The sequence below is a fragment of the Phaethon lepturus genome, unplaced genomic scaffold (assembly GCF_000687285.1).
Source record: "Phaethon lepturus isolate BGI_N335 unplaced genomic scaffold, ASM68728v1 scaffold34690, whole genome shotgun sequence".
Classification (NCBI taxonomy): Eukaryota; Metazoa; Chordata; class Aves; order Phaethontiformes; family Phaethontidae; genus Phaethon; species Phaethon lepturus.
The window spans coordinates 37,902-50,948 of record NW_010513197.1 but is presented as its reverse complement, the minus strand read 5'-3'; the positions used below and the strand labels follow the sequence as shown (position 1 = coordinate 50,948).

Sequence of the window (13,047 nt, the reverse complement as noted above, 5' to 3'; positions counted from 1 at the left end):
GCTCCCCTCACACTGCAGGTTCCCACCAGCCCCCCGCAGAGGGGGAAGGGGATAACCCTTATAGATTCAGTCCCCACCATCTCTAAACAAACAGCAGGAGCTTGACACGATTAGGAAAAGAGCCTGAGCCTGCTAAACTGATGTCCGAAGGCTTCTCTGCACTTCCACGTGGTTCAGTTGCTGGGATGAAGTACTTTAGAAGAACCCTTCAGGTGCTCGGAGCTCTGCAGGCTGAGCGGAGGGTGGATTGCTGGTCTGTCTTCTACAGTTCTGTGCCGAATTTTCCTGCAGCTTTGGTTCCTGGCTGAGGTTGCGAAGCATGTTTTCCATCTTCTCCCCCCACAGGCTTTTCTCAGTTCTCGCCCACCCTCCTGGGGGAGGATGTGGGTTCTAATCCTACACAAATTCACCTCAATCTAAAACCGGGGCTATTTTCTGCCCTCTATTTAGTGCTTGATGTAGTATGTCTATAATGCCTAATAGCTTGGGCTATCGGGAACCGTTTCCTTCCTCTGTGGCTGTCGGTGGGCTCATCCATGCAACGCTTTAGAGCCAGGGGTTTGCAGTGCAAGGAAGAGGAGGAGGAGGGGGGAAGATGAAGCTGTTTATCTCATCATCTTTTAGCACATACTCTTGCACTCGAGTACCTAGCAACCCACCGAGCATCGCATTTTCTTCATATGGCTGTGCTCCAAAGTGCTACTTGCAGGTCATTTGGGTGACTAGTTAACGAGTTAATCTTGCAGATCATAATTTAAAGAAATGTTGAAAAATAAGTTATGAGTTTGGTCTCGGTGTGCTCACCGGCGAGGCGCTGTCTGAATGCAGAAATGCTGAAACCAGCTGTGGAACGTAACTCGCTGTGACAGCAGCGCAGACCGGGAGCGAGTGCCGGTTTCTGAATAATGACTTTGTGTCACCATTAATCTTTATGTTTGGTACCAGTGCTGATACCAAGAATTTCTGCGAGTTGAAAAAAAGAGGCAGCAGATCAGCCGGGCAGCAGAAGTAGCTTTTACACAGATGTGTTGGTGATGCCACACGAGTACGTAGGTGTGAGAAAATAAGACTTCAGGCACCTGCTGTTGAGAAAGAAGTGAGCCTTATTTTCCTCTTGGTGCTTCCTAATTAAAGCAAGGCTGGGGTTATGACAAGGGGAGGGGTGCTAATGGGGTGGTTACTTCCACTGTGTTCTGGCCAAATGACTTGAATCATTTCGCTCAGGCGCCTGTGAAGCGTTACTGGGGCACCTGCCACTGCTGCTCCCTGCGCCCATGCTGGCCCAGCCTAAAGGTTTGCTGGTGACAGTGCTGCTGGCGCGGGCTGAAGACAGGCTATAAATAAGATGGCAGGAAGAGCTGCAGTTGTAGATAACGGCCGAGTGCTGAACTCGGTTCTGACAGCCTCAGCCCAGAGGTTAGGAGCAGAGCTCAGCTTGCCCAGAACAACACTACCATAGTAGGAAGCAGCCACGAGGGGTTCAGCCCTATGTATAAATGCATCCTCCACCATCTTATAGTCCAGCTGAAGAATGGAATTCAACCCTAGTATTTTTAAACCTCATGCTGTTGTGTTTGAAGGGCCTCAGACATGTCACCTCATTTGGATAAAGCTGTTTGCTAGCAGTGTGCTGGTATCACAGGCTGGAGGTTAAGAGGCATTACATTTAATTTCAAACACATTACTGAAGTTGGATATTTAGAGAAGCTCCCCCTCCTCTTGCTCCAAACAAGATTTAGTTTTTGGGCTTTGGAGCAGAGCATTACAGGACACTTGGAAAATCCAGCTTTTACCCTTGGAGTGCTTTAGTCTCACCTAATGCTTGACAGAGACTCCTGCATTGTGAGCTTGTCGCAGGAGCGCACTGCTGCAAAGACCCTGGTTTGGGGACCGGAGTAAGCCGTAACCCTCAGCAGCACTCCCGGCAGGCTACTCAGGCCGTGCGCTTTGTAGCAAACGCAGTTGGTTAATCTTCCTTTTTGCCTACAGAAGGGGGAAGAGACCAACAGCTACTCCAGGCTGGGGCAATTTAGAAAACAGAAAAGGACAAAAAATAAAGATGTAGTTGGGAAAGAAATGTTTATTTTAAATTTCTCAGAGGGATTTTACAAACAATGGAGCATTTTAAAAAAATTGAGTGATCAAAGTACTTGACAGTGTCCCTTAAACACACACACACACAAGCCTCTGGACAGAGGAAATCACACCAGCGAGGAGGTCAATACTGCCGGAGGAGCAGCTGGCATCTGCATAGTTCTAGGAGGAAAGACTGCAATGGTGTTGGTGCTAGTAAGTGTCATCCTGGCCTTAATATAAGAGAGCGCTGAAATATGTACGCATGTACCTGCAGAAAACAAAGTGCATAAAATAACACGCAAAGTATGTATTATAGAATAAATTTATTTACCTGATACAAATGAAACTAGGTGTGATGCTTCTTGCTGTCAGCATGTAAATAGACGATTGATCGTATTTACAACTTCTGAAAGTCATACATGCAGTTGTGATAACTGGCTAAGTCATTGCTTTTTAGATAAACGCATCACAATATTTTGTATTGCACCAACATCTGTCTTACTGCCTTAGATTTAAATAAGTTACATTACAGTGCAAAGTAAGTTCATTTGCACATATGATAAAAATCCAAAGTTATGAACTGGAGGCTTATGGTTTAACATTCATCTGTAATCTTTTCAATGAATTTTATAAATAGGATAGCATTGTACATAAGCTGTTATAGAGTAGTTCGCTTGGATGATACAATACAGAGAAAGATTTGTCTACAACCGAAGGCATGCATTATTCTGATATTGTACATTTTATAAACTGACATTTTACATACAGAACTGTGGAAAATTGGCTGACAGCTCCACGATTCTTGCTCAAGGATAAACAAACTCTTCTCCATGCAGCACAGAAACCAAACTTCTCTGGAGAGAGTTTCCAATTCGGTAAGCTATATTGCACATTTGTACATCTGTATAATGAAGTCCTAATGGTACCACACATTTCTTCCACAGAGAACACAATGAGTTTTGTTTTAGGGAAAGCAAAGAATCTTTACACATGATACATGCAGAAGTTTTGGTAGATGTGTTGCTAAAAACACATGCACGCAACGAAACAACCTTACATTTCTGCAAAATTGTTTAGGAAGTGATTACTCCAGTATTGCTGAAAAGGAAAGAAAGAAAAGGCATCAGTTAATGGAAGGATGAATGCTAAGTATCATTATAAAAGCAAGACTAAGATCAACAGTGAAAGGAGAGAGAACGTTAAGTTTGGTAACTGGCTGCTCTGTCATTGAAGGGACACTCTCAGGTTACTTTGTGCTTAAAGCCTAGAACCCTCTGGATTATGGCCCAGCTCTTCTGAATGCAGCAGAGCTCCCTTTGTCACCAGCAAAGCCAGCACTTCCTACAGAAGACTGCAGTGAGAAAGAGTTAGGACACATTTAGATAGCTTCTGCCTTTCTCTGCCCGACTAGGGACAATAGACAAGTCTCACTTATTTCTAATTTTTTACTTTCAAGTTCCATACTGCACAGTTTGAGCTCAAGTTTTTAAGAACTTTAAGGGTGTTTTTCTAATCAAGGCATTATATTGCAAGTTTGGCCCCAAAGTGACCTAACAATGTCCCTTTTCCAAGTTAAGCAGCTTATTCTGGGAAGCAGGAGGAAAGCTTTGAAGAAGTCATTAAAACTACACAGATTAATGCGTAGACAAAGGGTAGAGTACAATGTAATAAAGCTACCACTGTACTTTACCCCTAAAATACAGCGTAAGGTTAGCCTTGCATCTAGGAGAGAAGAACAGTGTACTCTGATTTCCTAGAACTTGATGGTGGCTCTTCAAAACACTGCTTCAACACTGTAAAATTTAGGCTCTCCTGCTAAGATTTGAAAATGCATATTAATGTAATTAAGGATGTAATTAGCAGAGATTAGGGAAACAGTTAATGGTTAGAAGTGCAAAAAAGTAAACGAGACAGGTGCAAGAGACAGACAACTTTGTATCAGTTTTACCTCCCTTCATCTCAGCAAAATCAACCGTCTTTAAGCCGTTTACCATGTGTATTCTGTGCATCGGCTGTGTTCTTGCAACACTGACAGAGGACTGCTGTACTGCATTTTATCATCAGATTAAAAACTCATTTTCTTACCATTAGCCTTCTCCAAAATGGACTCCCTACAAATGTAAGCCTCATAGCATTTTGACAGACTGGTATATATTTTTCTGCAGCCTTCTCTCATACTTATTTATTTGCAATAATACTTTGGGGAAACCAAGTATGAACTATTTTTATTGCTTGGATGCCAGCAAAGGAGCAACTCATCGTGTAGTTCACAAACAGTACTTTGAATCACTCACATTTGAAAGCAGAGAGGGCCTGAGGCACTACAAAGAGAAAAGCCCCCGTCTAAATATTTGACGTATGCCTGCAGCTGCCTGACCACTTTTGTTGCTCTTGATTTGGACCAGGCTATAGAAGACTGAATTAATAACAAACCCCACTGGTTTCCCAGCATAAGGTGATATCCTTCCTGGTGTTCCTAGCATAAGGTAGCATCAATCACACAATCAATACTAGTCTTACACACCTCTCCCACTAGGAAACGAGTAGCAGTATGTGAGGTTACTAAGGAATCCAGAAAACAGCAGAGATGAAAAAGTTCAGTGAGAGGAGAGAAAAATGGAAACAAAAAGTATGAAGCCATTTTCTAAAAACGGGGTGGGAGATAAAACCTGGGTAACTTTGAGTTATTTCTGCTTAAATAAGTGCTTCCATTTATATATTCACAGAGCTAACGCATTAAAATAGGAGTTACCTATTCTATCCCCAGATGACCTTAGTACAGTGAGGAGGCTGGAGAAGAAATATGTAGGGAACAAAGAAATTAAGTGAGTTTTAACTTTGAGAAGTTGGCAAGTAAGTCTATTCTAAATGGAAACGTCCTCCCTTCTTGGCTTCTCCAGATGAAAGGACCGATAGCTAAGATCTACACAATTAACAATAAGCATTTAAATTAACACATTTTTTTGCAGTGCATTACTAACCTTGCACTGTATTTCTATAGTTTCTTTAATTGAAAAGCCAAGCCATCAGTTGCCTTATGCTATTCTAATCCCAAAAGCACACCTGAGGAACCTCCCACAGCCTACTCAACTGAGAAGGGTTGAGATCAGATCCACAGCACTCCAGCTCCAAGATTAAAAGGAAGCTCACAGCAGACAGTGGTTTCAGGGCAGGGTGCTTCACTGCCTAGGAAGGTCTTAGTATTTGCCCAGTCCAGACCACACAGGGTTGGTATTTACCACATAGTGGTATTTTACACTTATATTGAACACTTGGAAAACAGAAGTACTGAAAGCATAGCAACAGTTGCCATTGAACCTGAGATATGTTAAGTGTTGATCTTAGGGAACCTTGGGAACCCTATTCCTCTACTCCTACAGGAAAATTTGGACAGCAAGACTGGGAGAAATAAAAACAGGATAGATTTAAGATTGCTTGGGATCTTTAGGAGCACTTCATAAAACCTGACTGTTCCCATAACCTCAGGAGTCTGTAGGGATGAATGCTACTCCATTTACCCACCAGTCATCCAGCTTTCAAAGGCAAAATCCAAGGAACACAAGGCTCTAATGCAAGTGCTCCCAGGATGTGTGATAGGAATGAACTCTCAGATGCCAGTATGCAAATCCATGACAGAAGCAGTAAGATTCATCTTCAACACAGACAGAGATCCAACAAAGAAGTTGTTGAAGACTGAATTCTACTCATCAACAGTCATTTTCCCCTTCAGCTTCTTAGAGACAGGGAAAATGGGGGTGTATAGCAGGATTATTTGGCATAATAGACAGGAATAGGATTGCCCAAGAAGCAGAATCGTTCATGACAACAGTCAGATACATGGCTTTAAGAAGCCCACCAACACGGTGCTCTGAAGGTTCACACAAAACTATCCTGCCCTGGAAAATGTTTGTCAGTAATGTTGGGAGCACACAGAACTAACTTGCTAGTATTTGTTTCCAACAAATAACATACTTGTACATATCTTAATCTCAAAGAGTCCTAAGTCACATGACCTTTTATCCTTCTGTTTCAAGAAACAGGGACAAGTCTCATAGTGCTGATTTATTACTGATCTGCCATTGGTTTTGTGGTATGCAAGACCTTAGTTTGGCAGAGACAGGTTCTTCCACACTAAAGACAGCATTCAACAGGATTTAAATGCTTACAGTTTGGCAACACACCTACTACATCATCAGGTCCAGCTCCTCAGTCACTTCTGCATCAATTTAAACAAGTCAAAGTCCATATGAACAGTGAGTACTCACAATGCTATGGAACTTCAGATAGGATCTGTGTATTTTGAGGTTAGCATCTGTATCTGAGTGCTTGAAACTTAAGAGAATTATCTGTGCTCACTGGATTCCAGCTGGCACCAACAGAACATAGCTTTTAACTATCATTTTCCTCTATGAGGAATCAGAAAGCTGTCTGAATTTGGCTGTTAAAGCAGACTGAGCCAGCACAAGATAACACAGCACCTGCTACTCTACAAAGACATAGTGACCCCAGTACAATTTTCAAAGACTATCCTGTTAAGCTGAGACTGTTCTTTTGTATTTTCATATGACCACTGTACAAAGTGTTTCCACTTACTGGAAACAATAAGCTGTTTTTGCAAAGAGGAGTGCCTGCACTTTGAGCACCGCTGGGAAAGATGGTCAGCTCAGAGGGGCATCCCGTATTTCAGAGCAGGAAAAAGCTCTGGAGTAAACCAGCACCTGACCACAAGTACCAGAGTGTTTTGGACACTAAACATTCATGTGAACAGCTGTCACTGTCTTAAGTTACAGATTTGTCCAATTTTATCTTGAACTTAAGACCAAATGCTGTAAGATCTTGGGGCACTAAGGCTCCTGAGTGCTAGAAGACAAAACCTAAAATACACTAAACCAAAAGCGAGTGCTCTTTGCCTTTGGAATCAGTAATTTGAGCTTCAGACCACAAAACAAAGAGTCTAAAGTGGTGATAATAATGTAGCACAGCAGAGTTTGACAAAACACGGCATGGGAATGAAGGAAATTACTATTTATTCTTCAACACGTATACAGCATATGCTATTTTACAGCAAGTCACCACTGGCATGGTGAAATGGAAGAGAAATACTCACTTTAGTCGATGAAAGTTGGAAGGCATTGGAGAAAAACACCACAGTTAGGACTGTTAATGACTTACACATTGTTGATACAGGACTGAATCTGAAAACATGCTTTAACATTTACCGTAATAATGAAGGTGGTTAGTGCCACATTAAAATAAAAATAGTTCTATACAATATGTTCAATTTGGTCATGTGCTATTTACAGATTTTACAAAACACACACACGAGCTTGTTACTTCAAGTCAGGCTAACAACAGGCCAGCAGAGTAACTCCACGTATACAACTGATCATTAGTGCCTTAAGTGTAGGAAATCCAATTTCTAGCTATGCAGTGCAAGTTATTTCTCCAGGTCTCATTACAAGTTTTGATCTTAAGAAGGAGGAATGGGGGTGGAAGGATCTGACACATGTAAATAAGGTATTAAAACCCAACTTAAACCCTCTTCTGGAATTAAAACTGATTGTGTTTGTTAAAAAGGCTTGCTTTAGATTTAAATAGTCAGATCTAGTCCTCCCTACCCCTGCATAACGGGCAACACTGGCAAAATAAGGTGTGTTACAATAAAAATACAATAGACACTTAAATAAATAATCTTAAAAAAAACAACCCTATGTGTGTTAAGATTATGGAAAAACCCCAGCAGGCTGCACCTGGAATGGTATTTTCTGCACGAGCAAGATTAGACATACCTCATACAGAAACTGGTGTAAACAAGGACAGTCAAGAACCAAGAGTGAGGGAATACGAAGAGGGGAAACCAAGAAGAAATCCTGACTGAGGTAGCAGTACTCTCTACCCAGTGCAGAAAGTTCTGCTTATGAATAAAACCTGACTTTGACAAATTAAGTTTGGATGATCATGCAGAAGACACACAGTTACATGCTTTTTTAGTTTTAGACAACACACATTCATTCCCTAAAATCTGCTGCCAATTTAGTTTAATAGTGTCCGCTGGCTCAAAAAAAATTTGCTTTTTTTACATGATGAATAGACTATTGAACAGAACACTGTACATGCTTTTCATCTACAAAAAAATATTTGCATAAAATAGTGTTAGTTCTCTGTACATGTCAATGGACACTTTAACTGTGTATAAAAGAGGAATATATTGCCCCCACTGAAGTCAGAAAAAGCAAAAAACCAAAATCTAGATTATGAAACCTCCATCACCGGCAAATATGTTCATGTGAAAATTCAGCAGAAATAGACAGTTGCTCTAAACAATAAAAAAATTAAGTTAAACTTTTTCTTTGAATGTAAAACTTGTCACCATGTCAGTCAAGACCAGAACATATCACTAAAGTTAGTGTCTGTGCTGTAAAGCCAGATAACCAAGGGCATAGTAATGAACACAAATGGCCAGGAAACTCCTTCGGTGCATGCTGACAAAGAACATGGTTTGGTGGCAGGCCGCAAACTATCTTTACCAGGTTCCAGGTAGTTACGGGCCACATATTTAAGTGTTTCATCCAGCAGAATGACAGGTAGTGAGATTTTCAATACCATCAGCCATTGCGTCACATTCAAAGGTGTGATCTGGAAGATAATCTGAAAGAAAAGCCAAGTGTTACATCTTTTCTCCCTCTCCATCCCTTGCCTTAAGCTCCAGACAAGTTTTTGCTCTAAATGCCCGTCCCTGAACTTGGAGAAAGATACACGCACTTACTGGCAGCGGTTCCACATAAAGGATAAGGAAGTGGAGTGACATGGACAAGCAAATTGCGCCCACCAGCCAGATATTTTCCCATGGGGGCATCCTCATCAAGGACTGATTTTCTGATAGACTGCAATAGAAGCATGGTACATACGTGTACATAAGACACAAGTAAGAAATTCAATGAATCAGAAAACTAGCTGGAAAGAAAAGCAGCATGGCAAGCCACAATTATCCCAGTCATGAAGGAAAGAAAGATACCAAGATATGGTTTATATATGCTGCAGCTTTAAACTACCTTGGAAGCCTGCTTAGCAAAGCAGTCACAGTTCAGAGTCACGTTTATTTTCAAAGTTTTTGTGTGTTCTGCTCATTCCTGATCTAGTCTACCTTTTTCACTAAGGCCCCGACATCCTCCGCATGGGAGGGATAAGGGAAAGATGGGCATGGCAGCGTGGGACAGAATCCTCCCCAGCCTATTGTACACCCACTAGTGCACCCACTTCTTCTGAAGGTCCCTTAAACACTGGATACAGAGGGTCAAGTTCTTGCATCTTCTTAATGCTTGTTCTTTCATTTTACTCTTCAGATTCAATCTGCATTTAGGCTACGCTGCAGAAGAGGCCGAGATCCAGAACATCAGATATAGAGCAATATCTTACTATGTAGGACTACTGCAGTACACTTGTATTTAAAGTTTATTTGTTTTTAAATTAACTGACCTCTAAGCTATTTGAAGAAAAATACCCTTGACATTGTGCTATTTCGTAGTTTCCATTTATAATCTAATATTAATTGGCTAAACCCACATTCCCTTAGGGCAGGAAAAACTATTTTCCATATCTTCAGCATTCTTATTTTAGTTCTCCTTGATATCACTTTATACCAACATATGAGGGATAATCTGATTGATTAAGCTTAGATTAGAAATAATGGAAAATATTTCAGTTGCTCATGCTTAGTAAAATACCAGAGTGAATTGGCAGACTTAAAAATATACCTTATGGTAAGAGATCACAAATGTTATCTAAGAGAGTTACTTTGTTTGCACTGCCAGGATTCAGAAAGAAAATATGACTCATTCTTCATTAGTTGAGCTGTCCATACAGGAAGAATCAAATGGCACAGAAGGTAGGACTTTGGGTAAGCTATGCAGAAACTTTGCTTTCCTATTTGGACATACGAACCTGTTGAGCGCATTGCACATCTCTATGGTGACAAGTACAGAAAGAGCCATTGTCATTGGATATGGAGACTCAAAAACCACACAGTCAACACCAGAGAAATCTGGATTGTCCTCTTTGCACTGCAGAAAATGGCTCTAGAACAGAACAACATGAACTCACTTCCACAGCTTGTTAACTTTTAAAATGTAAAATAGGCAATTATGAAATAAAACAGTGAGAATTATGAAAACAAAACTTTCAAATACAACTCCTATAAGCTCTCATTTTAAACTTTTGCCAGCTGTAGAAAACTCCCCATTAGTCTTTTAGTAACAAGACAACAATTAGTCCTTCAAGTTGTCTAGAACCTCAGGTATCCCGTCTTTGAGCTTTACCACTAAGACTCATTAATCATGATGAAGTCTTACAGTAACAAGTGTGAAAATGTCTCATTATACAAGTTTCTGTAACCTACTATTTTTCTACAGTCATTTCAAGTAACAAGTACTAAAGAAGCATGTACCTCCCCTCTCCCCCCAAAGATATTAAACCGAGCAAATACCAGCTGATAAAAGGTAACTCTTGGACCACCATCAGCAGCAATAAACCACCAAGCAGCAGCACCCACGGTGGCAGCACCAACATAACCTTAAAGAAAACAAAGTGCTTTTTTCAGTGTTGTGAACTGTATGCAAGAGATGATCTTACTTGCCACACTTGAACCTCTACCTTGAGACCTCCAGTACTGTAAAGAAATGGACCGTAATTCATCTACCTCCTACGCAAGAGATCTGTTCCACTGGTTGTAAATTAAGTAACCATTAAATATCGTACTGTTGGACAGATCCTAGTATCTGCTTATGGAAGCTGACACTTAAGGCAAACAAGGATATCACTTGGAGTAATCAACCTGAAGTTTTTCTTTTTTCCTCTCAGAACCCAATCTGTCTGTACTTACATTAACTACTACTGAGGTTTACTTTAAGATCCATGAAGTCAGTTAGGAAAATTAAGGTCACAACTTCTGGCATGAAGACAGTGTGCATTAAGTATCCATGTAAATACTTATTCTAGCTTTACAGTAGTATAGCTATATTTAAGGTTTAAATCTACATCCATTGATTTAATGAATTGATACTCCTTTATTTTCCCTGATTATAGCCATGCCAACAAACCTCTTGTGCCCTACTTAAGCACAAAATTAGTACATTAGATACTTGACAGTTGTCATTTTCAGACTTGGAAGTAATTCTACGTACAACCTCAACAGCTAATGTGGGTGTGCATTCACTAGTCATTGGTCTTGGCTCTTCAATCCCAAGCCCTCAACATGCTCATCTTCCTAAGGCTTAGAATTATTGCATGGACAAGCTGAAGTCTGCCATCTCAATGCTTTGAGCTAAAAGTATTTCAGCCTGGAATGAGTCAAATGGGAAAAGGCAAGTAGGTGGCTGCTTCAGAACAGAGGTCGGACTCGCCCTAAGTTCATCTACCCCTGAAGGGCTTCTCTCTCTTTGAGGACTGTACCATCACCCACTATCAGACAATTTTGAAGGTCTAATCCAGTATGGCAGTATATAAAATTTCTAATGGTTTCCTAGTTACCCAAATCAAGAGATTCTAACAAAGTGGTGAATGTCATACTGATGTTATGCATCTAGGTCTTTTCGTGCCTCAGTTGCCACCAATGGGGTGGGAAAAAACCAAAAAACTCCACAAAAATAAGCCAAAACTTTACTGTTCCGATCACAGCATTGCCTGCAAATGTGCAAAACAAAGTGTGAATCTCAAAACAAAATAAAGGAAGAATACCAGTTCCACAGAACATCTATTGCTAGCTTTCAAGATTTCAGCATACAAGGATGACAAACTGCTTTCAAGTGGATCTCAAAAAAAGTTTACCTGCTTAAGTTTACTTAAAAAAATAAAAAAAGCTTTTACTACTTACATCCAATAGCTAGGTAACGGAAGAAGAGCCATCCACTGATCAGTGGCTCTTTAGGGTTGCGCGGTGGCTTATTCATGATATCAAGATCGGGAGGATTAAAGCCCAGAGCAGTAGCAGGGAGACCATCCGTCACAAGGTTTACCCATAACAGTTGGACAGGAATTAGAGCTTCAGGAAAACCCAGGGCAGCAGTCAAGAAGATACTATAAAAAACCCACCAGTTATAAGCTTATTCTTGTGCATGTAAGTTTTTAACACTTAAGCCTAAGCCTGTAGCATCACTTCTCTCATACAGAGTTATCCATTTTGTATCACAAGCTGAATATGCACATTCAGAAAACTAAAAATATATCCAAAAGCAAACACTTCTAACCACTGGCATGTCAGTTTTTAAGCATTATCTTCTTCTGGTAACTTCAGGAACTGAAGAGTTTCTGCTTTAGTTGTGTTTTTTCCCCATTCTACTTGCCTGTATAGGTAAATATATTATACATGCATAAAGGCTTGTAAGCCACTTTCTAAAGACACTAAAACTTCTGCAGACACAATAGCATTTTAGCCCAAATGACCAAGCTTCATTTAGCTAGATTACTGCTAGTCCCTGCAAAAAAATTAATGAGCATGTAGCTTTCATGGCTCCAAGCCTGTGTGAATAAATAGAACAGAAACAGGGGCTGCAGCAAGAGCCATATGAAGGACAGCTTTAAAGTTTGCAAGAAACAAGACAAGACAATTGCTGTGTTATATTCCACTCTGGGAGAAAGTATGCTTTGATATAAGCAACTGTTAGGAGATCAATATTTACATTCTGTTACCAGAAACGCATTCTGTGGCATTGGGTCACCGTTCCTTCCAAAGACACAGAAGACCCATTCTTCTGTAACTTGAGGTTAAACAAACATCCAAGTTGTATCTGTGGCTAAGTTATCTGATACCAGATCTTGTAATATTTGTCCTTTCCTAGAGAATTATTCCAATCACAGAAATAATTGTAAAGCATTTAGCCACCTACTGAGCTAGAATGCAACGTGAATCTTTTGTGGTATGCTAAAATTCTGCATAAAGACTAGGCTAGAAGCATGCAGACTTCTGTACCACCACAG

General features: G+C 40.5%; 1 protein-coding gene across 2 annotated transcripts in view; it reads right to left on the bottom strand.

Moving 5' to 3' along the window:
* Nucleotides 1–2,062: 2,062 nt before the first annotated feature.
* ATP2A2 (ATPase, Ca++ transporting, cardiac muscle, slow twitch 2) overlaps nt 2,063–13,047 on the bottom strand; it is a 48,880-nt gene continuing 37,895 nt past the window's right edge. Inside the window, exons 16-21 of one of the 2 annotated variants that reach the window (XM_010289484.1) lie at nt 11,945–12,147; nt 10,559–10,644; nt 10,018–10,151; nt 8,843–8,960; nt 8,604–8,724; nt 2,063–3,174 (exon numbers count right to left, since the gene is read on the bottom strand). In XM_010289484.1, coding sequence (XP_010287786.1) covers nt 3,161–3,174; nt 8,604–8,724; nt 8,843–8,960; nt 10,018–10,151; nt 10,559–10,644; nt 11,945–12,147 — 676 coding nt within the window. In that variant the 3' untranslated portion in view covers nt 2,063–3,160. Of the gene's footprint in view, nt 3,175–7,086; nt 8,725–8,842; nt 8,961–10,017; nt 10,152–10,558; nt 10,645–11,944; nt 12,148–13,047 lie in introns of those variants that run through there. The other variant, XM_010289476.1, reaches the window with a different exon arrangement.